This window comes from Parathielavia appendiculata, assembly GCF_033297405.1.
Source record: "Parathielavia appendiculata strain CBS 731.68 unplaced genomic scaffold N657scaffold_17, whole genome shotgun sequence".
NCBI classification, from domain to species: domain Eukaryota; kingdom Fungi; phylum Ascomycota; class Sordariomycetes; order Sordariales; family Chaetomiaceae; genus Parathielavia; species Parathielavia appendiculata.
Window position 1 is genome coordinate 328,110 of NW_026944236.1, and position 25,539 is coordinate 353,648.

At 56.3% G+C, this 25,539-nt stretch overlaps 10 protein-coding genes across 10 annotated transcripts; 5 read left to right on the forward strand and 5 right to left on the reverse strand.

The window, feature by feature from the left end:
- Window positions 1-159: 159 nt before the first annotated feature.
- N657DRAFT_161305 (uncharacterized protein) lies at window positions 160-2,282 on the reverse strand. Its single transcript, XM_062786019.1, has 2 exons — window positions 1,669-2,282; window positions 160-558 (listed from the first exon to the last, which is right to left on the reverse strand). Exons 1-2 carry the CDS (start codon window positions 1,931-1,933, stop codon window positions 230-232), a joined length of 594 nt encoding a protein of 197 aa, XP_062644179.1. The 5' UTR covers window positions 1,934-2,282; the 3' UTR covers window positions 160-229.
- Window positions 2,283-3,290: 1,008 nt separating this feature from the next.
- Window positions 3,291-4,412, forward strand: N657DRAFT_683745 (carbohydrate phosphatase; the record flags this gene model as incomplete). Its single annotated transcript, XM_062796598.1, has 1 exon — window positions 3,291-4,412. One exon carries the CDS (start codon window positions 3,291-3,293, stop codon window positions 4,410-4,412), a length of 1,122 nt encoding a protein of 373 aa, XP_062644180.1.
- Window positions 4,413-6,221: 1,809 nt separating this feature from the next.
- N657DRAFT_161352 (uncharacterized protein) lies at window positions 6,222-8,359 on the reverse strand. Its single transcript, XM_062786020.1, has 3 exons — window positions 7,861-8,359; window positions 7,177-7,777; window positions 6,222-7,110 (listed from the first exon to the last, which is right to left on the reverse strand). The coding sequence occupies exons 1-3, from the start codon at window positions 8,224-8,226 to the stop codon at window positions 6,269-6,271; spliced, it is 1,809 nt and encodes a 602-aa protein (XP_062644181.1). The 5' UTR covers window positions 8,227-8,359; the 3' UTR covers window positions 6,222-6,268.
- A 2,241-nt stretch (window positions 8,360-10,600) lies between these two features.
- On the forward strand, window positions 10,601-11,253 carry N657DRAFT_161494 (uncharacterized protein). The gene has a single exon (XM_062786022.1). The coding sequence runs from the start codon at window positions 10,720-10,722 to the stop codon at window positions 11,098-11,100; it is 381 nt and encodes a 126-aa protein (XP_062644182.1). The 5' UTR covers window positions 10,601-10,719; the 3' UTR covers window positions 11,101-11,253.
- Window positions 11,254-12,136: 883 nt separating this feature from the next.
- Window positions 12,137-12,946, reverse strand: N657DRAFT_683747 (histone-fold-containing protein; the record flags this gene model as incomplete). The annotated part of the gene is made up of 3 exons (XM_062796599.1): window positions 12,137-12,325; window positions 12,394-12,525; window positions 12,836-12,946. The coding sequence occupies 3 exons, from the start codon at window positions 12,944-12,946 to the stop codon at window positions 12,137-12,139; spliced, it is 432 nt and encodes a 143-aa protein (XP_062644183.1).
- A 1,401-nt stretch (window positions 12,947-14,347) lies between these two features.
- Window positions 14,348-17,648, forward strand: N657DRAFT_693108 (uncharacterized protein). Its single transcript, XM_062797200.1, has 3 exons — window positions 14,348-16,138; window positions 16,191-16,480; window positions 16,547-17,648. Exons 1-3 carry the CDS (start codon window positions 14,676-14,678, stop codon window positions 17,539-17,541), a joined length of 2,748 nt encoding a protein of 915 aa, XP_062644184.1. The 5' UTR covers window positions 14,348-14,675; the 3' UTR covers window positions 17,542-17,648.
- Window positions 17,355-18,292, reverse strand: N657DRAFT_161467 (uncharacterized protein). Its single transcript, XM_062786021.1, has 2 exons — window positions 17,835-18,292; window positions 17,355-17,693 (listed from the first exon to the last, which is right to left on the reverse strand). The coding sequence occupies exons 1-2, from the start codon at window positions 18,195-18,197 to the stop codon at window positions 17,595-17,597; spliced, it is 462 nt and encodes a 153-aa protein (XP_062644185.1). The 5' UTR covers window positions 18,198-18,292; the 3' UTR covers window positions 17,355-17,594.
- Window positions 18,293-18,496: 204 nt separating this feature from the next.
- Window positions 18,497-19,677, forward strand: N657DRAFT_579959 (uncharacterized protein; the record flags this gene model as incomplete). Its single annotated transcript, XM_062789429.1, has 2 exons — window positions 18,497-19,428; window positions 19,497-19,677. The coding sequence occupies 2 exons, from the start codon at window positions 18,497-18,499 to the stop codon at window positions 19,675-19,677; spliced, it is 1,113 nt and encodes a 370-aa protein (XP_062644186.1).
- A 2,404-nt stretch (window positions 19,678-22,081) lies between these two features.
- Window positions 22,082-24,119, reverse strand: N657DRAFT_649213 (uncharacterized protein). The gene is made up of 3 exons (XM_062793674.1): window positions 22,925-24,119; window positions 22,627-22,847; window positions 22,082-22,532 (listed from the first exon to the last, which is right to left on the reverse strand). Exons 1-3 carry the CDS (start codon window positions 23,994-23,996, stop codon window positions 22,377-22,379), a joined length of 1,449 nt encoding a protein of 482 aa, XP_062644187.1. The 5' UTR covers window positions 23,997-24,119; the 3' UTR covers window positions 22,082-22,376.
- A 570-nt stretch (window positions 24,120-24,689) lies between these two features.
- Window positions 24,690-25,490, forward strand: N657DRAFT_683751 (uncharacterized protein; the record flags this gene model as incomplete). Its single annotated transcript, XM_062796600.1, has 1 exon — window positions 24,690-25,490. The coding sequence occupies one exon, from the start codon at window positions 24,690-24,692 to the stop codon at window positions 25,488-25,490; it is 801 nt and encodes a 266-aa protein (XP_062644188.1).
- Window positions 25,491-25,539: the final 49 nt, after the last annotated feature.

The window sequence follows — 25,539 nt, forward strand, 5'->3', positions numbered from 1 at the left end:
AAGACGCGACAGAACAGCCACGCAGTCGAGGAGGCCGAGGAGATAATTGTGTGTAGTTTAGAGACTATTCGCCGGGCCGAAGAGGAGTAGAACCATCAGATTGGTATGTAGATTGCTTGCAAATTGGATGAGCTAGATGTCTTTTATTATGGTGGTGATGGTGGTGCCAAAATTCCATTGTGGGGTCAATTCCGCTGTTGGGTCCACACGTCTAGGTTCCTAGCTTCCTTCACCACTGCTGCGCAGCACCAGTTTCCCTGATCCTCCGCCTCGATTTCCTTTCTGATGTCCGCCACCTGGACGTTGCCCTTTTCTTTCTCCTCCACTCTGAATATATCGATTGCGTAACACAGCGTGTCGGTAGAAGACGAGGGCGTCGTGTTTCGCGAGGAGAGGGTGCGTATCCCGCTTGGTTGGCTTGATGGCGGGGGCGAGCGATTTTGGCGTACAATCTGCTCGCGCTTGCCTGAGCTGTGGCTGTGACGTTCGCATTGCGTTGAAGGGTATCGATCTGTTCTTGCACTTGTCTCAGTTCTTCAGACAACTGGGTCCTGGTGTCTGCTAGTTAGTTAGCGATGTAGTTCTCGAATCGCATCATGCTGCTTGCTGATCAAATCGCGTAATTCGCAAATCGTGGTACGTTGCTCGGTAATCGTTTGGTGCATCTCATCTCGTTGTTCATGGATCGCCTCCAGAAGCATCTGTGAACCTGACTTCCCCATTGTCCGGCCGTTGGCTCCATGCCCGGTTCCTGACGCGCGGGTCCCCCTGGACACGACGGTCCGCGTAGCATCGCTCGTAATCCTTTTCGACGTGGTAGTTGCGTCGGTCGATCAATTGCATGGCTTCCCGGACTTTCGCACTCGGCTTCGGGGCGCGGATCGGCCGTTTCGGTGGAGGTGGATGGTCGGCCACACCCCAACCACGATTTGGTCCTGCGCCGACGCTGCCATCTCGCAGTCCCTCGGCGGAGCCACTTGACCTTCTTCCCTTAAGAATGAACCTGAAACAGAAATCGGAACTGTCTAGTCGCCCGTATTCGAGTCGGAGTGACGAGTCCCAACTACTTCATCGTTGGCCGCACATACGCGACCCGCTCACGCGAGTTATTGGATGCCTGCTGGTGACTTGCGCCGCAAGTCTTCCAATGCGCGGTCATGTCGTCCATGATTCGTACAATGGATTCCACGTGAACTCCACCTGAAAAGTCGCTGCCCCGTCCACCCAAAAACGCGCTTAAGGACTGCTTCAAGTGGCCGTCTCTCAAAGCTTGCGAAAGCGGCCTCGACTGTCTCCTCTTCCAAAGCGGACCCCCTTGAAAATCGCGGCTTTAAAATCCTACGCTGACTTCGGCGGCGCTTTGGGCCTTATGTTGGTGGTGGTATTTGAGTCTGTAGTGATCGGGAGTCGGTGCGACGCAGACATGTCTGCCGCTTGGGCGCTGTTCTGCGGTTGCTGGGGCCGGAGTGTTGACCCTGCAACGGTTCCCTCGTGGCGGCCGAACGACATCCTTCTCCTTGCCCTGCTTGGTGTTACTTCCCGCAATGGGAGGGTAGTCCTCCTCGTCGTCGGTATCGCAACGACGTAGACGACAACCAATGTGCTGAATGTTGACCTGGCTTTGGCTGGCGGATGGCTGTATAGACGGAGCGGTAGTGGCCAGCTCACCTTCGTTGCCGCTCTGATCGCCCAACAAACTTGGCATACCTGCCCAACCCTCCTGCGTTTGCGGCGGCACGACGGAACTCTCTTCATCCTGCTCTCCTCCGTTGTCCGGAACCTGAGGATAGCGATGTTCTGGGTCGCTTGCTCGAACGCTGTGACCACGCTGATGGTGCCGAGAGAGGTAACAGCTATCGGACCGCTGCTCTATATCAGCCTCGAGGTTGGGGGCGGCGCTGCCTGGACTGTAGACCGAAGGCGTGGCGTGCATCCGCTAGCTCGAGTTCGCTAATGCCATCAGCATTCGGCAATGTGGGTGTGCTTGCCCGGCTCCCCCCCGCTTGTGGCGGTACGACAGGACACACTCCATTCTGATCTTGGTCGTCTGGAACCGGATGACGGGGTTCTGAGTTGCTCGTCTGATCGCTTTCGCCGTGATAGAGGCAGCGGCTATCGGACGTCTGCTGTAGCTCACTCCCACGACTGGAGGCGGCCCGGTGTGGACGGTGGCCGACAATGAGGGTCTAAGGTAGACTGTGACTGATCGGCTTCTGCACCGTTGTATTCGCTCTTGGCGGCACGTCTCTTGTAGTGTGCTACTGTTATTTGCCAAGACGGCAAAGCGCCTTGCAGGAATGCCGGCCGCCAGTGCGCCTCCTTTTAACCGGGCCGTCTCCTCCCTTCTCCTTGGTCGAGTGCAGTAACAACTTTCGTAATCTGGGACAGATAACGGCTATTGCTGTATTCGTTGTAGCTTCGTCGTACCGGGCGATCGCGCCGTTAAGAGTCTTGATTCTTCTCCCTCACAACTGGGCAGGGTTGTCGGTACCATATCTGTTCTTCAAATCGCCAAAAGGGTCAGGTGGTTTTCATACCTAGTATCCCTCCAATGTTGTAAACCCGTCGTGGCTTGTTATCCTGGTGTTTTGCTAACGTAATCGTGATCGTCGGGCAGGACGGTGAGGAATTGTCGGGCACTCGAGAATCTCATCTCTGGCCCTTGAAATTGACGTCTTCGCGGCCAGTCGGCCGGTAATCAGCGGATATGGCTTTGGCCATGTCCCCTCCCTTTTTGTGCCATGATGTGCTCAGACATGTGACCAAGACTGCTGCGCCACTCCAACGTCGCCTGAAGATTGGCGGAAATCTCGTTGCCGGCTCGGAGTTGCTGTCCCTGAAACGTGCCTGGTCGTAGAACGCCTCGTCGCATGTAGTTCCCAGGGGTAAGGGGTGGGACGAGACATTAATTCAAAATGGGATGCAACTGAGGTCAAATAGTGCCCTTCCGAAGACGAGATCTGTCTACCAGGTATGGTCGTATGTGGAGAGTGTGTAATTATTACGACTGTAGCTTGATCTGCAACAACATGAAGTCAGAATGGTAGCACCCAAAACATAGTCGACTATCACCAATCCTGAGTATAGACTTATTTTCAAAAGAGCCGTATAGTTACCCTCCGTCGCTGAAACGCCGAAGCCGGTGAGCCTCCCGAACTCAGCAAAGTCCGTCGGGACCATGGAAGTGGGTTCACCGAGTGGACCCCAGCCCGTTGATCAACGAGCAAATCTGCTGTGGCCCAATTCTCCATCTCCGGAATCGGCCCATCGGACCCTAACACACAAGCATCATGGACAGTCCGTACCGTCGTGAGCTGGAGGTCGCCATTGCAGCGGCCCAAACAGCAGCCCGCATCAGCCGCGAGGTCCTCTCCACCGCCCAGGCCGACGCCACGGCAGGAACCTTTGATCTCGTCAAGGACGACCTCAGTTTCGTCACCGTGGCCGACTTTGCCATCCAAGCCCTGCTCACCCGCACCCTCCAAGCCGCCTTTCCCGACGACGGCTTCATAGGCGAGGAATCCGCCGACGAGCTCCGCCAGAACCCGAAGCTGCTCGCCCGGGTGCTCGCCGTCCTGGCGCAATGCGCTTCCGAGACTCTGTTCCACGACGCCAACGACCTCTGCAACGTCATTGATTCTTGCACCACGCTCATCCCGGGAGCAAGCCCAGGAAGAACCTGGGTATTTGACCCCATCGACGGCACAAAGACCTTCATTCGGCGCGAGCAGTACGCCATAAATATCGCCCTGCTCGACGAAGGGGGCCGCCAGGTCCTGAGCGTTGTGGCCTGTCCGCTTCTCGCCGTAAATCATGATATCACCACTCCGCTGACCGACACTTCCATCGACCCGACGGGGCGAGGGTCTCTCCTGTATGCCGTCCGAGGACACGGAGCGTATATCAGGCCACTCTTGTTGCCCGGCGCAGCTGACTCAGACAACGACATGATCAATTCCCACACCCGCAAACTCCCTCGACATGCCGACACCGCCACCTCTACCACCGACCTCCGCTCCGTAACCTGCTGGACCCAGCTCGACTCCGGGCTCGGCGCGGTGCACCAGGCCGTCGCCTCCCAACTTTCCACCCCTTTCCCAGGCAGCGACCTGCTCGGCTGGGTCCCGCGCTGGGCCTGCCTGGCCCTCGGCGCCGCCAACATGACAGTGTGGGTGTACCACTCGCGCAGCCGCCGCGCAAAGATATGGGACCACGCGGGGGCCATGCTGCTCGTCGAGGAGGTCGGCGGCAGGATCACCGACGTACACGGCAACGAGATCGACCTGACGGCCGGGCGCAAACTCGAGCGCAATTTTGGCTTCGTCGCCGCTCCCACGAGTCTCCATGCCATCGTACTCGAAACGGTCCACGACACTCTCCGGGCGAGCGGGAGGGAGGAGCTGCTGCGGTAGTAATTAGTAGTTTGGTGGTTTGTAAAGCTGCACGTCAAACAAGTTGTTAGTGTTGGGTGTCACAGCATCTCTTGACAGCGACCGAGTTTGCGTAACCACGTCCCTCGCTCTCCTGAGCAAAGGTCAACCAGGAGTGGGCAGGACCGTTTCCCTCCCCCCCCCCCCCCCCCCCCCTCCCCTCCTCCTCCTGCTGTCCGACGGTCCACTCCTCACCAGCTTCTGAACGGTCAAGACGTGGGATTTCCATCTCAAACCAGCGACCTGAACTCGTCATGTTGGTGCTCTATACATACAGACCATAGACTTTAGCTACTCGTGGTCCGAAACCGGACTCCCAGTGCAGAACACAGAAACCTCAAGGGGAATTTTGCACAGCAGCAAAGAAAAGCACTCGGCGACTGCTAATTGACACCAGACATGCATTGGAAGGACAGATGAAGCCGAGCAAAAAGACCCTCTATGAAGCATTGGAACGAAAACACCTTTGCAAAACCATGATCAAACATCCACAAGGCCACACACATCCATGAAGACAACGCCAGGTAAATTACCCAAATAGCAGCAGATTTATTAAGTAAGATCCCGGGGCGCGGCCCAAACACGCCAGTGCTGAGATAGCCATCCAAAGGCAATCATGTGGCGGATCCATCCATCAAGAGCAAAATAACTTTTCCGTCTTCTCCCATAATCACTCGCCCGCCGGCCCCAGTTAAAGCTGGCCACCGCTGCGTCCACCACGCCCGAACTGTTGATGCCAGCAGCCGCCTGCCCAGTAGGTCACAAACCAAAGGGCCGAGCGCGGCGCATTGGCGGTATTAAGATGAGTTCCGTGCCGCTGTGTCTTCTTCCTTAGCCTCCAGGAGACGGCAGTGGCAATAGCCCGTCTCCAAAGCGAGGTGTCATAGCCATTTTAGACATGACGTCGTAACACCATAACATTCATAAAAGCCAGGTAATCGCCAACAAAAGCCTTGTGATCGTCGCGTCCTCCTTGCTTGAACTTCTGTCAGCCCGCACGAGGACGGATTCGGGGCCAGAAGCCTGTCAGCGATCAAGCCATCCACTGCCGCCGCGGCCGCGGTCCAGAGTGTAAGAACTGTTCAACGGACTCTGACCAAGCCGGCTAGCTGGATTGATGATGGCTGCCAATGCGACGTCTAGGAAAGTCGCGTATACCCAAGTCCTTCATCTTCGTCCATATCTCTTTGCGCGTCTGGTTGTCGTCATCATTCAAGGAGGGTATATGTGAGGCTCGGGGGAATCGGTTGATGAAATCGATGAGCAGGGGGCTGAGTGTACACTAATGCAATAGTTGCTGATGGATCAAGCTCGTATCTTTGAAACTCTGAGACGGAAATCTCCAACCCAGGAAGGGAGGGGTGAACGAGCCGGAGGGAAGCGCAGATTGCTCCAGGGAATCGAATAACAATATTACAGAACCGATAGATTTGTGGGGCATCGCAATGTGTGTGGGACGATACTGAGGTCGGCACGCCATCCAACGGCACCCGGCGCCAAGCTGGTGGGCCTTCCGGATTCTTCAAGAAACGGAATCGGGAAGGGGGACGCCTGTCATCATCCATCATGTAAGAGAACGGACAAGTGGCGGGGATCCATATTGGATATGGCAGCAACTGCTCTTGGTAGGCGGTTCTCCGGAAGGAAAGCCACCTTAGTTCTTGGAATGCCGGTAAGTGTCTTCATCGGAGCTGGTTGCCGCAGGACAGGGAGCGGCGCGAATCCCCTACTGGAATCTCGACGCCGAGGAAGACGTGCGTACTCCGTTATCAGACGAGTCTGGGCATATTAGAATGAGGCCTCATTCGCGTTCAGGCACCGTGGTCAAGTAAGGTGAATCACGTACCGCTGCTCCGCTGGAGGTGGCCGTTTGTCCGACCGCGTCCCCCAAAGCCTATCTTCTCGCCCCATTCACCGCTAGGCCCGTGGGGCTGTCGCTCGGGCACGCTTCGGGTGCTGGGCCCATTCAAGCTGGGCCGCTGGCTACCAATCGCACCGGGAGTCTCCCGGGGTCGAAGCCGGTTGCCGTTGAATGGCTCGCCCAGGTTCATGGACCCGAGCTCGTTGATCAACATGGACGGGTCGTTATTCGAACTGGTGCCTGGCGTGGTCGGCGTGGTCAGGGCGCTGGGCTGACCGATGCTGGCGCTGTACTCGCCAAACTGTGCCACGTTTGGAGCGTGCATGCTGCCACCCTGGGGATATCCCGATGCGGTAGAAAGGGACGGGCTCGGGGTGTAAGATCGGAGATCGGCGAACGACTTGACCCCGCGCAGCGCGTTCAGACCCCCGTCAGGGCTGTCTGGGAGTTCGAGTGTCGGACCGTGGCGCCCTTGCCTGCCGAGTGTGTTGTACTGACCCGGCGCGTTCCGGGTCTCGGCAAAGTCGATGGTGGCGGCGCGACTCAGGCCCCGACGATGGGCATCAGCGGAGACGCCTGGCGGGATGTGAATGGCTGGTGCGACCGCCGCGTCTTTGATGACATGGATCTGCCTGTGCTGTCCCTCACCCACCGATCGGTGTTCAAGACCCATGTTGTGTGCGAGTATGTGAACAGTCCGCCGCTGCTGAGGTGTGATGGTGCTGGGGAATACGATGATCTCGCGGCTCGGATCGCTCTTGAAGAGCATCAACTCGGTGTAGAAGTTGAGCGTCTCTGGGTTATTGAGGTCCACATCCCCTGCGGTGGGATAGGCCGGGTTAGTAGCCGCCCTTTCCGCAGCAGGTGCCCTTGTTGATGACTTACGCAGCGGCGAGTTCCGAGACCTCGACGTGTGTGCGGCGTTCAGCGAGTGCATCGAGGATTGGGAATGAAGGGGAATGGGCTGGTGCTGCTCCTCAAGCTGGCCGCGCTTCTCGCGCTTTTCCCGCTCAATCCTCTCCCTCTCGTGCTCCGGCAGCATCTTCTTGTACTCGACCCTCAGCTTCCTGCCTTGAACCTCGTAGCCATTCAACTGCTCGATCACGGTCTGCGTGTCAACCGGATTCTGGAAATTGGCGAAAGCGAGGCCGCGGAAGATCCCGTTGTCGAAATGGTAGTTGAAAGCATAAGGCTGTGGCAGGCCGAGTTCCGACATGATCGAGGTGAGCATCTCCTTCCGCACATTGAACGGTATGTTCTTGATGACGATGGCGGTCGGGATCAGATCGTTGCCCAGGGCCTTTGGCTCATGACGAGCGTCGTATATGTTCACCGGGTAACCGTGGCGTTCGTTTGGAAAAGGCCCCCCATCGCCGTTCATAAGATTCATGGCCGGATTGAAGCCTACACCGGCAGGATACTGTGCTGAAGGAACGGGAGGAAGGGGCTGATTTCCGAGCCCGGGCTGCTCGGGCATGGTCCATTCCTACATGTCGTGGCCAAAAGAGTTAGCGTAGAGTTCGTGTTTTCTGTCGGAAAGACACAAGGTAAAGGAGAGGGGGCACCAACCGGCGGGATGGCTGCTCTACGGGCCCCTGAGCGTAGCCTACCCTCGCCCAAAGCTCCCGTGACGGTGCTTGCGCCCGAATTGTAAGCCCAAGCCTGTGCATTCCCAACGAAGTTGTCTGCACCAAAGGCCGGCGAAAGCTGCATCCTGCTGTGTCGAAACGCGTTGCTATCGTACGTGTTGAAGCGGTCATCGGCAGCAAAAAGAGCGGTGGGTGCTTGGCCGACAGGGTCCATCTGGCGCTGGTCGAGACGATTGAGGCCCGGGTGGCCGGTAGTGGTATTGTAACCCGGCCGGGAGGAGCGGGGGGACCGGTTCGCAGTGCTCATCGCATACGCCGGGAAGTAGAGATCGGGTTGTTGGTTCATCTTTTGAGGCTAGCTGGTGTTGGGGACAGGCGACATCAAGGCCCAGCAGACCGGATATCCCCAGGGGCCGCGGTATTCGTCGTCGCCGGGGAGGGGGATCGATGCTTCTGTCAGACGCAAGGCGGCTTCGAGTGCGGACTCGAGCGATTCGATCGTATCGTACAAGTATCTGGATCCGAGGCCTATTGGGGGCTGCCGCTTCTGCAAGGGTCCAGCTCCGTCGAAGTGCAGATTCTTTTGGGTGGGGATGGGATTGAGTTTTCGATTATGCAGAGCGAGCTGCAGTGTCGATGGAGAAAAAAAAAAGTGACGGACAACGAAGCTCTCCACAGGACAACACCGAGACGTCTCCAGGAGGCGGAGACGGTGAAAAAACAACCGAAAGGGACGCGAGCAGGTGCGTATCGAATAAATATCTCTAGGTCATCACGTCGTCTGCAACTTCGTGGATGTCGTGAAAGCGGTGCGTCAATAGGGGCCCCCTAAAATCGAAATTGGAGGATTCCAGTTGGAGAATTGGGTTGAGAAAGGGAGACACGGGCTGCGGGCGCCGAGAGAGTGAAGTGGCGTGGCAGGTGCACTCCTGTCGAAGCTCAGAGCTGAAGAAGGAGAGGGCGGTCTGATCACTCTCTGATGCGAGCAACCTCTTTTTCTGTGCGAGGGAGGGGAGGTCCACCCTTTCACCCCAGTAACTACCTGAGGCTTCGCCAAGGGGGCTTGCAGCAACTTCCCTCGGGCTGCAGTGGCCGAGGTATTGGAAAAAGGGGATACCCGAGAAGCTCTACCACAACGATGAAATCTCAAAAGAAAGAACCCGTGCTTGCATAGAAAAGAAGAATATTGTTCTTTTGACTCTGTGTTGCCGTTCAGACGGTCGCCAGAAAATTCCCAAGCGCCTAAAAGGGGGGTTTCAGGGCCAAGGCGCACTTGCAATTGCGGGAAGAGACACCCGCAGTCGCTGCCTGTGGCTCCACACCACTAGTCCAAATAAGGGCAACGAACAAAGCAGCTGTTCCCAGTCACCTGGTACGCATTTCTGACGGAAGTGCTCCAAGTTGACCGTGATCTTGATCATCACGATGTGGATGGACGTCTTTTCAATGCATTTCTCTGCGGAATGACGACATGTTCGTTCACAGGCCATGAACTTACGGCAGACATCTGCGATGGCCCATTCAGTGGTTATTGGCACGTGTGTTCTGATTGCTTGCAGGCGTGCCTCGAGCAGCGAGAAATGGCCCAGGCTGCGTGTGGAACAAATACTCAATCCAGCATCGTTTGACCACCCTGCTATTATCTCATCCGAAGAACCAAGCATCGTCGGCGCATATCACACATGGCCAGTGCGATATGGCTGAGGAACCCCGGCAAAGAAACGAGCAGTGCCCGGCCAGGAACTGCCATTCAGAGCAGTTGACTTCCATCTCTGAATAACTAATTAACGTTATGTTCACTTCCATCCGATGACTCCCACAACCGTCATGGTTGTGAAAGGGATCAGGTAAGACTTTCTAATTGAGGCAAGCACCTCAGGTAGCCGCCGCCGCCCTGCGTATCGCTCCAACATCCTCCTCATGCCCTTCAGGGCCAGAGCATGTCTCAGGCCTCTTTTGGCTTTGCCATAGCTACTCAACTTGAAGGCCGTGATGCTAATCACCTTGCAGCCTTCATTCCAGACAGCTCGGCGCTTTTGGTAGATCAAACCGGGCTGGTTTGCAGACCATAGGCTTAAGGATGTACCAGATCACTGCAGGCGACCATGTTGAGGTGCTACGAAAGCAAGACATTTCATTCTTTGTAGGACTGTGTTGAACGCCGAGAGCGGGCCGTGCGATGGAGGGCATTGCAGAGATGGAAATAAATCATATGCACCAGGCAAAATGTTCCAGTAGGTTCTTTGATGTCTTGCACAATGCACCACTAGTGTCCAGTCCAGGTCGACCCTGATGGCAAAGGGTATCGACTCCGAAACGAACACCAGGGCAATGTTCCTTCGGGGAACAAAAGGCTCAACGGGATTGAACTATGGGTGGGATCGATTGCTGCTTTGTTTTTTCATCTTGCCACACCTGGGACCCATCAACACCTCAGCAATCATAAAGCTGAGCCACTGGTTGAACAACACTCTCTTAGGGACTGGGTCTATCTTGAGATTTTGTTTTATATATTGTCAGAGCTTACAGTTTGCATCGCCACAAAACAGTTCGGAGCTTTGGAAGCCTGATACTGCTCTTAGGAATCCCCCCTTCACTAGGTATCAAAGATGGGCCGCCGCACACCCAAGTTTGCCCCATGAGAGAGCCTTCTGTCTATCCTTGCGTTTGCTGCTACCAACGGGGACACATTACCGCCACCAGAATGCCATTACTACTTCCACAAATAATCTACACGATCAACAAGCACGAAGCCCAAGGACCATCCTATCCCGCCGCCGCCCCGAGCCCCCAATACTGGACTTGAAGGTGCCACAACTGCAACTACGACTTTTACCCCATGGATTGCACCCAGAAATGCCTGTCCTGCAGTCACCGACTCTGCTCAACAGGCTGTACCACACAGTTTGATCACCGCGGCTGGGCAGCCCGGGGTTCCTACAGACGAACTGTCGCCGCTAATAGTAGCGCTGGCGCGCGTGAGAGTACCAACTGGACAGCTTCCCGGAAGAGAAAGCGGAGCATTGACGATGAGGAGTTAGGGGCTCGAAAACATGATGACTCGGATCCTTTCGCCTGGTTCAAGCTAACCACCAAAGAATGGAAGCGCAGGAAGAATAGTCGACTCTCCAGTCTGAAGCCCTTGTGGAAGCCGCTGCCCGAGACTGCAAGCAACGAGGTAAGCCGTCGCAAGAGTGACATGCATCTCCAGGGCCGGTAGTACTGTTGGCGCCATTGCGATTGTCCAGGGAATGCTTTTTACGCTAAAGTCTTCCCCAATCTCAACTGAAGGGTAGGCGAAGAAAAAGTGTGAAAGTGCTTGCAAGAGCGCGACGCTGGCGAGTTCTGAGAAGGGGTACTGACAACCCCTGAGCTAGGTAAACAGCACAGAATTCCCTCTCCAAGTTGCATGATAGCTGGGAGACAAAAGGAAAAAAGTGAATCACTGCGGGGAAGAACGTTGGGTAATCGGACTCGTCCCGAAAAAAGTCCAATCACCTGGGAGCCAGACTCAGAGTCGAGCTATTACAATGACGACCCGGGGGTTCAGCCAGAGGCGGAGATGATACACAAACGAGAGCACACTTAGTCAATAGAACTAGACTGGGGGATAAATTAACGCATCCAGACTTTCTTACATCTTGCAAAGGCTACTCCTGATATATTTGGCCTTGTGAAGCGGCTGGGTACCATGTGCCATCTACCACTTTCGGGCTCGTGGAGGAGATTTAACTTCGTCCTATGAGACCGTCATGCGACGCGCCAACTAAAGCTCTGCTCATGGACAATAAAAGCGAGTGTAAAACCCGGTATTGTGTTGCTACAGATAGCAGAGCCCTGCATAGGCGGGGAAAAAAGGGGGTGGAAAGCGGGTAGCCACACACCATCCGTCTCCTGCTGTCTTTGCCCTTCCGTTACCCAATAGTATCCCAACCAACAACGCCAGCCTTCCACATCCTCAAACCACCCCATCCGTGTGATGATGTTGTATCGCAGGTGTACTGTACACCAGACAAGCCGCCTGCGATCGTTTTCGGGCGGCCTGGCCGAAAGGGGACTTCGACGTGAAGGAACAAAAGAGTAAGAAAATCGCTTCAAGGGGGTAGTGGGCCGCTCGGTCTAGCAAGAAAGCAAAAATAAGCGAGTAGCGCAAGCCGCGCTGTCGGATACATGCGAAGTGCATCTTCCTCGGCCTTTCGCGCATCCAAAATATCAAATCATTCCGGAACCACTCGCTCAGATCATCTTCGCCTCATTTATGCCTCAGCAGCCTTGGCCTTCTTCTTCTGTTCGACCTTGAGGAGAAGCGCGCGGTTGATGTGGGGGAGGACACCTCCAAAGGCGATGGTGGCGCGAATCAGGGTATCAAGTTCTTCGTCACCGCGGATGGCGAGCTGGAGATGGCGGGGCGTGATGCGCTTGACCTTGAGATCCTTCGCGGCGTTCTATGGTAGCATCTTCGGTAAGCGACTGGGAGGAGAGCGGGCAGGCGCAGGCATGAAAAAAAGCTCACCCCGGCAAGTTCGAGCACCTCGGCGGTCAGGTACTCGAGTACGGCAGTAACGTACACAGCAGCCTTGGCGCCGACGCGCATCTTGTTTTGTGTGTTTTGCTTGAGGAAACGCTTGACGCGCCCGCAAGGGAACTGAAAGTCAACGCATTAGCGGCTGAATCAACAGGGCGAGGACGACGTCACACAGTCTGGGCCGGGAATGCCATGGTGCTGCGGTGGTCTGGTGCTGCCTGGTAACAAGCTGCTAAAGTGTGTCGTCATCAGGCGCGTGGGTGATGTCCGCCGACAGAGACGAGTTGCGGGCGGACGTCTCGTGGCGGCGAGAAAACGCCGTACAGCTGAGGAACGCAGATAGCGTGGCAGGCGGGGATGGAGGCAAGACAGTTGGCGGGCTGTGTTCTTGATGCACCGAGTAGTCGGCGAAGGAAAGACAGAAACATACCTGTAGACCAGCGCGTTGAGAGTGGCTCTGCTGCTTCTTGGGGCCTTCGGCTCCAGAAGTCTTACCGCCCGAGCTCTTGCCGCCTGAGGACTTGCCCTTTCCACCGGCCATTGTTGCGATGCAGGTGAATGCGCGGGGTGGCGCGTTCAAGCAACGGGGAAAAAAAAGCGATTAAGATATCGTGGAGTGATGCGCGATGTTGATTCTAATGACGCGTTGTTTGGTGATTTCCGATGGCTGGTGGGGGGTGGTTCGGGATGAAAGTTTGTGGATGGCGCAGGAGTCGCGGTGGTTGTTGGTGTTGACGAGGCAAAAATTCGGAAGGCTGAGTCTGGCATGGTGACAATGTTATTGCCTCCCAGTGGTTGCGCAGAACTCAAGGCGTCAGTCTCCGCAAGGTACCTTCTGAGCTCAGTTGCTCGGCGCCCCACCGCAGAGGGTACGGTGGGCGAAAGGGACCAAGTGCGCAAATCGGGTAGGTATGGAGGTGGTGACGGATTTCGTCAAAAGTGCAACTGGACAAGACAGTAAATGTGAGAACACAGCCCCCTGGAGCCCAAGTGAGCAATAATGCGTTGAGATATAAGGTACCTGGTACTGTTAAGTTGGCCGGCGAGGTTGGCTGGTCATTGTGAGCCTGGCGACCTTTGGGCAGAAAGTTCAGAGCACATCTATGGATGGCGCAAGGCGGGCTGCTGCATTGCCTGCTGTCTGCCGAGAGCCATGGGCGGTCAAGGAGGGTCAGAAGGCGGGAAAAAACGGAAAGAAAGAACAGGAGAACCTGATTTTGTCTTGTCTGGAAGTCTTTGTGTGGGTTCTATTGCCATGGAGAGACGCCCTCATCTTGCTCGGCAAGTTCGATTTGGGGCGTCTAGCTTCCGTTTGCTCAGCAACTGAAGCTGATGTCGTTGTCGCCAAGCCCCACCTCCACAATGGCTTGTGGCTGCCAGCCACAAGCAGGCTCGGCGGTAATTATGGGGTGTGGCAGACCAGAGAAGTGACCCACTGGACACAAATACTGTATGTAACTTGAAACCGGACGCCCAACCAATGCCCATCTGCCGCACCACTGGCGGTACCCGTAAGTTAGCGCCGCTGCCTCGTGTGGCGTGGGATGCCGTGATCGAGCAGAGCCTTGCTTCTTCGAACTCATTTCCATCAGGCAAGTACCTTAAGGCCTTCTTGAGAGTTGGGCGAAGTGCGTGTTCCCGATGTGAGATCATTTCTTGCTTAGACATTTATTTCGCTAAGGTATCACCTCAGCAAAGCCGGTGCAACAACCTGGCAGGTTTTGCAAGCAAGATGCGCGTGGTGAGGATTTGTTGGAGTTGGTGCTCCCGAGTTTGGAATTTTTTGGCTCTGGACCAATCGTGACGCTTGATTGCCATGCCGCTGCAACTACCACATCTGACATGACTGGCAAGGCTAGACATCGCCGCCGCCTTGCAGGGCCACAGCCAATAGTATGATGCATTGCTCTCGGATTGTCGCCCTCTGCGACAACTGGGCGGCAGCCCGCCAGCAGGCTATGTTGCGGCAGTCTTAAGTCCCAGAGGGGTGGCATCTGAACGTACGAATACATTTGGCCTGCCCTTGGAACTTCAGCTTCGGTTCAGCTTGACTTCAGCTGGTTCCCGCATTGGGTGCGCTGGCAGGTATTTAGACCAACCTTAGGGCGCGATTTGCCCCGGCTCCTACGACCCCCTCGACCACCAGTTTCCACACTAGAGCCCCCACAAACGCTGCTGTCATCACCCGTGGACAGATTCGACACCCCTGCGAGCAGCGAGCGGAGCTGAAGATCGACGGCCTCAAAAGTCCAGCCCTCCGCTGCCAGTCCATGGACAATCATTCCGCGACGACGCCGGCCCGGCTCGCGACCGGCAGCGGGGCGGTCTCTGCGGTGCATGGGCAGAATGCATGCGCCGAAGGCCCTAAAGCAACGGAAGCGCCGCCACCGGGCCTTCCGCAGGGCGGATTAAAGGGCTCCAACGACCCTGCTTCTCGCAGTGGCAAGGACCTGGCCGAGGACATCGGGCTGGAGAGGCGGGACACCACAGACAGTTGCCTATCCGACTTCAGTCAGCGGCGAACCAACACGGACTGGTCCATCGCCGCGTCCACAGCCACGGAGTTGACTGATGCCGGGCCTAGTAGCCCTGATATCCTTTTCGCTGACGATGGTCCCGAGCTTGACACCGAGACTTACGCGTCATCACCCCGCAGCCGCAGCTTGTTCCTGCGCCTAATGGCTTCTCAGAAATCCAGGGTGGCGCCTCACGGTTCACCGCCCGACTCGCTTGTTCCCCGACTTCGCCGGCTGGAGCAGATGCCTCCGGGGAAATCGAGCCTCAACATATCCTCTGGTCCGACGATGCCCAGTCTTGATCCCCAGCCCGTCAAATCAAGCCCTTCAGGCTCTCAGGAGCCGTGGAACACGAAAACTGGGAGTGAGCCCCACGCCGACAATGCCGAAGAAGAGGTGGCCGACTGTGACCGGGACAGCAACCAGCCAGACTGCAGTACGGGTGGCAGGAGCCAAAAGCCCCATTCGCAAGCACAGTCCGCTGTCCTGGAAGGGCGCCTGGTACGGGGAGATGGAACGGATGGTGACGCAGATCCGGGTGATGACGACGACGCGCCGACTCCTGGGAAGAGCTTCCCCGACGAGAACCTACCGGAAGTGTCCGAAGATCCAGCAGGTGATCCCGCTCCTCAAACACATCCTGGCTCTGCCTCCGGCGAGGCATCGGACTCGTACGATGAGGAAGAGGAACCCTCAGCCTTGGCTTCGGACGATGGCATCATCTACGAAGTTTGCGAGCAAGTCCTGCAGCAGGCGCTCGGTGTGCCGCTGCACGACGTTGCACTTGCCGGGGCGATGCCGGCGGCCTACGAGTCGGTTAGCCACTTCCTGGACGAGCTCTCTCACATCGTTCTCAACAGCAGCTTCAGCAAAACCGGCATCGTCGTCAACGAGTCGACAGGGGCCAGAACAGGCTCCAGCCATGTGCCTATATGGCCTGCTGGGGGTGTTGCGGACAGTGCTAGTGCCGACGGTTACGGCTACGGGGCCGGCAGCCGGAAACGATCTAACGGTGGCCCAGACGGTGGCGATTCTGGCGAAGGCGGCGAGGACGGCACCCCTGGAGGTGGTAAACGGCGAAAGGTTTCGCCAACCGAGTATCAGTTAACCAGTATGCAGTTCGCCTGTCCGTTCAGAAAGAGGAACCCTGTGAGGTTCAATGTCCGGGATTTTCGAACTTGCGCATTGCAGCCATATCCCGATATTCCCCAGGTTAAGTAGGTGATACTCCGCTCGACCTGATGAACCCCCCATCTAACCAAGCCACAGGCGCCATGTGAAGAACTTTCACAAACAGTCGGCGGTCTTACCCTTCACTTGCCAGCGGTGTAGGCGGGCCATGGGAAGTCAGGAGGCCTTGGATAGACATGTCTCTGTCCCCATGGATCAGATCTGCACCCCCGAAACGCGTCCCACCAGTGCGGACCCGGAGGACGGCATCACCTCTGGTATCGAAGAAATCCTCAATGACCGCAAGGCCGGCACCAAGATCGACACTTGGCAAAGCTTATGGTGTCTGTTGTTCCCCGGGGATGCCGGCTTAGAGATTCCAGAGGCCGGTAGGTCGCAGCCCGACGGGGCCCCTTCACAGACTTATGTTCGAGCTGACAAGAACGTGGCCTCAGATTTCATACCTCCCACTGAATTAGAAGAAGTGTACGCCGAGTTCAACACCGGCCATCATATGCGCCAGCTGCAGCAATGCATCCAGCAAGGGCTGGGCCATGGTAACGATGTCGAGAGTTTGCTTTCCGTCTTTCGAGACCATATCGATTCAGTCTTTGACACCTGCCGGCGAAATACCAGCAGCGGCCCTGTGACCGGGAGCAGACGAATACCCGTTCAACCAACACCGGGACAGACGATAAGCCGGCGGAGCTCCTTCGTGACGCTGCATCCTGGGCGTCCGACGTCGAGAGGCCACGGTTCCGTCGACAGCAGCAGCATGTGTTCCCCCGTGGCGACTCCCAACAGCACCGCCATGCTGGGGAACGTCGAGCAGCCGCCGCCGGTAACGGAGGCGCAGTCCCGTAGCATGCCTAGGGTGCCCCGAACTGGAGGAGCATACCCGGGGCCGACCGGGGCGGAAGCAATCGGGGATTTGATGATGATGCCTCTCGTCTCGACCAGCAGCAGCCCCAACGCCACATGGAGCCAGGGAGGTTTGCCTGTTACGGTGCCGCCTCCAACACATGTGCACGTCGGATTTGGCGGCCAGGGTCAAACCGCGGCAGCGATACTGGGCGAGAAGGCGCTACACCACACTGCGGCCGAACCCCGTCTGCTGCCGACCGATTCTGGAATGGAAGTCAGTGGCTTCCTGAGTCAGGCGGCCGACGATTTTGACAATATCTCGACCTTGCCCACGTTCGACTCGCATGATGGCTATGGGGGCCTGGAATTTGGGCGGCAGCCGGTGCACGATCTCTGTTTGCGGCCTTCGCCACAGAATCATGTGCGCGGGGCGGGGCACGAAATGCAGGGCCAGGCGTGCTCGGCGACTGACCCGGGCATGATTCCGATTTTTACCTTTGATGTGTCGGCTATGGATGACGGATTCATGGAGGCTGTTCGCCGGAGCAGCGTATGGAGTGATGGTTATAACGAACTATCCCGGTAGCCGGGGGAGCGTGGCCTACTTCATTAGTCTGGTCGAAGATGGCTGATTCTGTACTAGAGGCGGTGCAAAAATGCAAGCAGAACCTGTGGCTGACCAACCTGGTGTGTAGCATATCCTGCGGCCGGGTACATGACGGTTCGTCGGAAGTGTGCCTAACGTACATGATAAGCGAGCGACACAGATAAGCGAGCGACGCACTTTTCAGCGAGAGACGCGACCTCTCTGATCTCTTCCATCAATTCCACTACAACAGGCCATGCGTAACCCGTCAAGAGAAGCCAGTGACCACTTACTTCCGACTTAACCCATGCCTCAGGCTCTCCGGAGAGGTGATGGCAACCGTAACCCTTCCGTTTCCATCCTCCGGCCCAGGTTGAGTGCTTCGACCACGTGCCGTTTAGAGGTCCAGGCGCCTCCACAGCATCAGGCGGACTGCAGCCCCGCGTCAGGCTGACCACAGGGGTCGGTTCCCAACCACCTGAGCTGGAATCCCGCATGTCATGGTCGGGTGCCTGCAGACGAGACATGGAAAGCGTGAGGTCGCTACAAACACCCGACAGGTCCCTACCGGTATTCTTCCCAACCCAGCTTGAGACCGCGATCATCAATTTCGACAGTTCCAACTTGTGTGGTTGCACCAACTGCGCCAAGTACATAACTAGGAGCGCACCAACAAACAGCGCGCATTACCCGAACACGAGAGACGGTCTAGGAGCCGGGCCAGACCGGTGGCGCCAGGGCCTGCATCAAGCTGAGTTCATCTGAAGCGCATTCACATTCAATTCTCGCAACACTTCGGGGCCGACGCAACAACGCAACATCACAGTCTGCTTAACTAACTCCGGCCATGGCGGCTGTCTCTACTGGAAGTCCTACATGTAGGCCGGTGGAGCCCCCGGACCATGACTCGGCATCCCGGCCAGCAGCGCCGGATCCGGACCCCGACAGCAACTTCATGCACGGACTCATCGGCCTCTGTCCCGGCGGCTTCTCCGAAGCGGTTCGGAACTCGATTTCGTCGCTGACCCGGAGAGATTATGACGCTCCGGCGACAAGCGCGCCATCACAGCCTGGCAAGGCCTTGAAGGGAACGTGGCCATCAACGCCCTCGCAGCCGCGCCCCCGCCATCTCCTTGCCTTACCGCCCGAGATCATACTCATGATCCTGCAGCAGCTCGATTTTGCCAGCATCGCACGCCTGCGGCTGACGTGCAAGACGCTCCGCGGCCTGGCCAGCCCGCACCAGATCCGCATCCTCTTTGGCGGCCCGGCCCAGTTGCGCATGCAGCTCCTGGGCCACTGCAAGACGTGTCTGGTGCACGACCCCTTCCGCTCCCGGCTGCTGCAGCCGCCCCTCGCCGACCCAGGTTACCCGCTGGCCAGCCAGTGCCTCGACTGCGCTCTCCAGGCCCGCGACCCGCGCATCTCGGTTGGCAAGAAGATCGTCCTGGCCAACTTCGACACGGTCTGGGTGTGCCGCTGGTGCGGCTACCCCATCGTCGAAGGCGCCGCCTTTGGGTTCGAGCAGATGCACCGTTTCTGCTACAAGCGGTACAACGACGTGCTCCTCTGCTTTTTTGTGCTGGGCTGGCTCCAGCTCGGCCTCGGCATTGTGGCTGCGGCGCTCGCTTGGAGGTACTATCGGGACGCTATGCTGGTCTTCGCCCCGACATTGACCAACTTTATCCTCCTGTGGATCTGCCTGATGTTCCTCATCTCGAGGGGCAGGCGGCTGAGGACCTATCACTGGACCCTGGCCATCGAGCTGATCATCCTTGCTCTCTGGATCCCGCCCGTCTACCACGTTGCTACCGACATTGCGAACGCATCAGGCGCCACAGTCTTGAAGAGCACACGAGCCACTCTTGCCATGTTTATTTTGAACATGTAAGCGAGACACAGACATTTGACGTCGCGCGCTGATTTGAAGCAACGAGGCACTGATATTTCCGCAGGCTGTTCAGGCTCCTGAACTTCTTTGGGAACCTCTTGCTTATATTCCGGCTTGACATTACAAAGAGGCATCGGTCAAGTATTCCAAAGTGGAGGCTGCCATTGCATTACCTGGCAACTGCCCTTGTGATGTGGACATATCCCCAGGCAGTTGAGCAGAAATATCCACCGGACTACTCGTAGCCTGCATATATTGGAGTCTCTTCTGGGAGCAGTTCCAGAAGATGATGCTTGGATGCTGGCATTTGAATAGCATCAATCTCCAACTTTGGCTAGACTCTGTTCTACCTCTCATCAACTGACACTGATATGGACGTAAAGCTTTCAAGGACATCAGGGCAGCTCCATTATGGGGCGTGTTCCCAGGGGGTGATGCTCGACAATTCTAAGTTCAGAGCAAAGTACATCATTGTCTTGTTGTCTGCGGAGAGCGCCAGGTCCTAACTACGGATGAAAGAAGATGCGTAGTCAAGATTTGTAGAATAACATAGCTGCCACCTCAAACAATGGCATCCTCGGGAATGTTGATTGGAATCTTCGACCATCATCCGACCTTCTGTCCCGTAGTTAGCGGAACAAGAATCGGAGTTGAATATCAACGTTATATTTCCTCTAGTTACTTGTTGCACTTCACCTCTGCATAAATACATTCAGTTTATCCAGTTATTCATTACCCCAAATATCTGCAGTTTGCAGAACCTGTGATCTTGTTCACGGTTCTCTCCAAGCCTCCTATCATCGCAGCGTCTCCCTTCGAAAACTTCATATGGAATTTCATCTTCTTCCCAATGCTCAAGTTCTTCCTATTCTCAGTTCTTCCTATTCTCAGTTCTTCCTATTCTCAGTTCTTCACATTTCTGTCTTATTGCCTCGTCTCCCACTGCCATATCTCCCACATCTTCCCTTTCTTCCTTACATAGTGAACACTCCGACATCGCCCTCAATTATCACGACGATTTCTCAAGACCGCATCGCCGAAAAGCTTCGAGCCAGTCGAGGGCTGGGAATTGAACACATTCCCACCATTTCTTTTGTTTCCCGCTTTTCCCTCGGCCCTGACCAGGCTTGCGCGCCGGTTCCGACCCGAAAGTTGCGCGCCTAGCCAGTTCAATACTACTCCAATTCTTCGAGTCGCTGCTCAAGCCTCACAGTACGTTTTCCGGGCAGCGGATGATTTACTTTTCTAACGCATGCACCGATTTCTTGGACTTCTTCTCCAATACCCGATTGCACGCGAGCAAGGCATCAGACATAACGGATCCAATAACCAACCGGCATATTCGAAACAAGGTCGTCTTAAATGCACCTGAAATGCCTCCAGCTTATTACCTCGACGTTGGGCCGGACAACGGCATCATAAGCGACGGACAGGGCGAAACGCGGGTCGTGCCGCTCCTTTCAGCAACTTCGCATGCTCAAGGCCGCGCAGCGTGCTGAGTGTGAGGAAGGCATCTGCCGATTTCTCCAAGAGGAGGCCATCAACTGCATCCCGGCCTGCTTCCAAAATTGGGCAAAAATTCTCATCGCGCAATGCATTTAGAAGAGCAACGGCCGCCATTTTTGCCCAACCAGCGCACCTGGCGTCTGGGTATCGATGACAAGCTGCGCTACCGTAGCGCCCTCAACTACTTATCCGTCCACGCACTAATCTGCATGTAATACGGGTGCGCGCGGGCGGTCATGCGCCGGCTGAAGAGAACGCCTTGGGGGTGGATGTTGCGGACCGATGTCATCTGGGATGGTACGTTTTCCCTCTGTCAAACGGTTGTTGCTAGACAACGTAACCATTCTTTTCTTGTACTTTAGACACTGGCTGTCGCTATAAGAAACCCCGAAGACCCGAACGGCCCTTGGCATGATTTGAAGGCGTTAGACATGCTCCCTCGCACCCGACGGGACGTTGTGAAGAGACAAGGCCGTGAGCATCGACCCATCTACCGCGTCTACCCCAACGGCCGCATCATCGTGGAACAGACCTTCCTTTCAGGCGAGTACCCGGCCTACGAGCACGAGATGCGATCCTGCGACGACTGCGCGCCCAGTTATCCGTGGACCTCGACGGAAACTTGAACCAGAGGCCTCACTCTACGGGCCTCGACAATCTGTCCGATCTATTCTCGGCTCAGGCTGCAAGGCTCCCCAACCCGGCGGCGCCGTTGACCAGAATGCCCACTGGCAATCTATCTTGGGACAGAGCACGGTTAGCAACACTGCTGGTTGCAACATCACTCGAATCACCATCATCCCAGACCACGACCTCAGTGATCTAGCAAACCCAGCCTGAGCAGCGGGAGGAGCAGACTCAGATCCTCCAGAAGCACCAGAAGCACCATGAGACGCGTACAAGTAGTACAGTAGTGGCCAACCGCATCGCATCAGACTGGGACTCCATCACAGACAACCGCCATCACGATCTTGGTGCCGCCATCTGGCAGCTTCTTCCCAAGATTTTTCCTCTTCCTGGGAATCTTAACGGCATGGTGGTACGCGGTGGCCTGGGTGGTTCACGCCGAACAGACACAGGCTCTAACGGGCGTATCGGATTGTTTAAAGCAGCCAGGGGTCGAGGGATCCTGGGCGGGCTGGGACGGTTTCTCTTCTGATTATGTCCAGGTTTCGCCTGTGTCAGCGCGCATAGATTGGCTCTATATCTAAACCTTTCTTGTCCCAACTTTCGAGGGTCAAGTGCAAAGCTTCTTTACTCTTGAATTTCCTTTCCTCATATGTGAATGGCTACCTTAATCTCGTCACATGCCTCGTGGAGAATAGAGACTAGGCACCCGTAGCCTCAGGATAATTACAGGCAACCACTTGCCAATATGAATGCTGCCTGTCTGCAATTGCTTTCCGGTGAGATTTGGTGGAACATGGTCCATGGGTATTCAAGGCTCTCCCGACCTCAAGAGCTGCTGGAGCTGGTCAAGAAGATCCTTGGTCATGGTGACCTTGACCACGGCTGGCTGTTCCAACCCATTGGAGGTTGCCACATCGGGGTCCGGATAGTACCAGCATGCAATGGCTATGATGATGTAGACAATCTGCTCAGGTGTTTTTGTCAGTCTAGTCCTCTGCCTGTGCCCATCCATAATCCCGGTGCCAACACTGCGTAACTATGGGTTGTTCTGGACGTACCACAAGGAGTGCGCCTTCGAGCCAGTTGGATTCGCCGTCGCGGAGAAAGTTCCCGACCACGAGAATGGACAAGACAAGAAGGCCAATCATGAAGATCTCAAAGTTGAGGTCCAGCGGCTTGCCCATGATCCAAGCGACAATGACGACGAGCGGGGCGTTGAAAAGCGCCGTCTGGATCGAGGGGCCGAGACAGTGGTACAGGGCAACGTTGATCATGCCATCTAGAGCAAAAGGAAGTTAGCAAAAATTGTCAACAGTTGGAGTGGAAATCAAATGATCATTGTAGGTTCAACGTTACCCCACGCTTCGTCAATAGCAGTCAGATGCTCAGCGGCCTTTTCCACAAGCGGCAACAGGATCAAGCCCAAGAACTGATCGGGCACGCCGCTCCGGACGACATGCTCGATCTCGTCGACCAAAAAAATCAGGAGCAGGGTCACGCAGACCAGCGACACGGCCAGGGCGACCATGGTCTCGGTCATGGTGAACTTGGGTTTCTGCAGGTCTTCGTCGCGGTCGGCGTCGCGGTGCTCGTCCATCTCAATGACCTCGTCAAACAGACTGTGCTGGCTGCTAGCGCAGAACCAGATGTACAGACCGAAGGCAAATATCAGCGCGAGGGACGCGACGCGGCTGATCTGCAACACATCGGTCTGCAGCTTGCCCTTTGTGAAGTCGTCGTGCAGCAGGGCTCCCGGCCGAGGCGGTTGAAGGAAAAGGTCAGGAAGAGCCTCGGACTTGAGAGCAGAATAAAAGGCACTCGGAATCAACAGCCCAAAGGCGGCAACCAACAACAGACCCGAGCCGACCTCGGACACGATGGCGTGGAACTTCTGGCTGGCGTGGCGGATGCCGCCAAAAAAGAAGCAAAGGCCGAGGCAGAGCAGCAGGTTGGTGAGGATGGAGCCCAGGATGGCGGCTTGGATGACGGGGATCAGATTGCCCTCGTCGCTGCTGCCCTTGGATGCATCTTCTTCGTGGTTGGCGATGAGCACGACAAAGAGGATGATCTCGACCAGGGAGCCAAACGTCGTCTCGATCAGGATGCCGGCCACCTTGGGCATCTTGCGGGCAAACTCCTGACCGGCGAAGCCGAGCAGGTTGGCGGCGGGCACCATGGCGATGTAGCTCGTGGCGAAGATGTACAGGTGCGCGTGCGTGACGAAACGCAAGACAATGGCCACGGGGACAAAGGGCCAGAGGACGTTGACCAACATCGACACCTTGCTGGAGCTGCGCCAGAGCACCGACACGAAGTGCCGCGGATGGAAGCCGCTCCGGCCGCTCTCGCCCTCGTGCGCGATCATGCTGCCGGTGTGGTGAAGATTGGGGAGAAGTGGCGCCGACTCATCTCGGTGGCGTTCTGACATGGTTATCCGTACGAAGTATCCGTAGTACGGAAGGTGTTTTGCTATAGTCAGGTAGGAATCACAGGCGAATTGAGTTCTAAGGTATTTGTGAAAATATGGAGTGTGATCTCGAAGCAAGTTGTTGTTTTGGGAACAAGCCAAGCCAAATTTTCCAAGTTTCGGTTACGCGGTGTCTTACACCGCCGCCAGCCATTGGTGCCCGCCCGGAGCAAGGTGGCCCAGCAGACGGCACGGGCTAGCCGGACGCCGGAAGCCCGGACCTCGCCGGCCTGCCGAGGGACATATGCCATAGGTATTGATTACCCAGGGTTACAGCCTACAGACCTGGTGATGAACTGAGAATCCATCGTTTTAGCTTGCAAGCCGTGAATTGACGCCGAAAGCATTTGCTTTTCCCTTCTCCTGTCAGACTCGTGGGATCCACCGCAAGGTTTAATAAGCTATCTTAGGCCAGTTAGCTGACTTAGAGTCTTTGGACACAATCTATGGAGTACTCCGTACCTACTCCGTATTTCCCGAGGCCTCGGCAATTCCATAATTCCGTTACATGTAACTAGAGTCAAAACCATTCCCCCCACCCAACATGGCAGCAACTGGCACAGTCCGGCCGTCTTCCATTGACGACCTGATCCCTACACTACCAACATTACCATACTGTTCTCTATAAATATATACAGAAGACCTACAACCAACATGGTTGTCTGTCACCTGCACATCATATCCCTGAAGGCAGGCGTCTCGATCGCCGGCTTTCTCGCCCAACTTGGCGAGAACGGCGTCAAGCCAGTCTTCAAAGCCCGAGTCTTGCGATGGATGATTCTCCCAACAAGAATGTCGGCCGGCCATCTGCTTGGCCGCAACACCCATTGGGACATACTCCTGGGTCTCGAGGATGGCGCCACCATTCCAGCGTCGTCACAGGCCGACATGGCATCCATTTGGACTGCCTCATGCGGCGTCAGCGCCAATGCCTTGTCAAGCTACAGCGATGTCAATGCGACGCTGTTCAACCAGGCTTCAGCCCTGTCAAGAGGTTCAGTTCAGCTCCCAGCGCCCTCAGACGGCGGCGACACTTCTCAGAACCTCGAGCTCTCGTCCGAGTGGGTGCAGTGGATAGCGGCCTTGCCCGGCCCGGTGCGGGAACACCCCGTTTCCATGCTAAACCTGCTCGCCTTCCACCCTGGCAAGAAAGACCAGTACAAGAAATACGGCGCCGAGTTCTCCCGGCGCGTGGGCTCGCGCCACGGCGGCCACGTCAAGGTCGTCGGACGGGTGCTGGAGGGTCAGGCCAAGCGCGACGGCTGGGACGAGATTGCCTGGGTGCACTACCCGACCATCACGCACTTCGCCGCCATGTCGGCCAGCAGGGACTACCAAGACGTCAATCGGGAATACAGGCTCGGCGCCCTGAAGGACACGTTTATCCTGTGTTGCCAGGAGCTCGACGACCATGGTGAGCTCGCCGCTTCCAAGCCCGGAAGCAGCAAGCTGTAGCAGTGTCAACTATTAAGTTATAGGAGTCAGTAATGAAACGGTTGTCTGG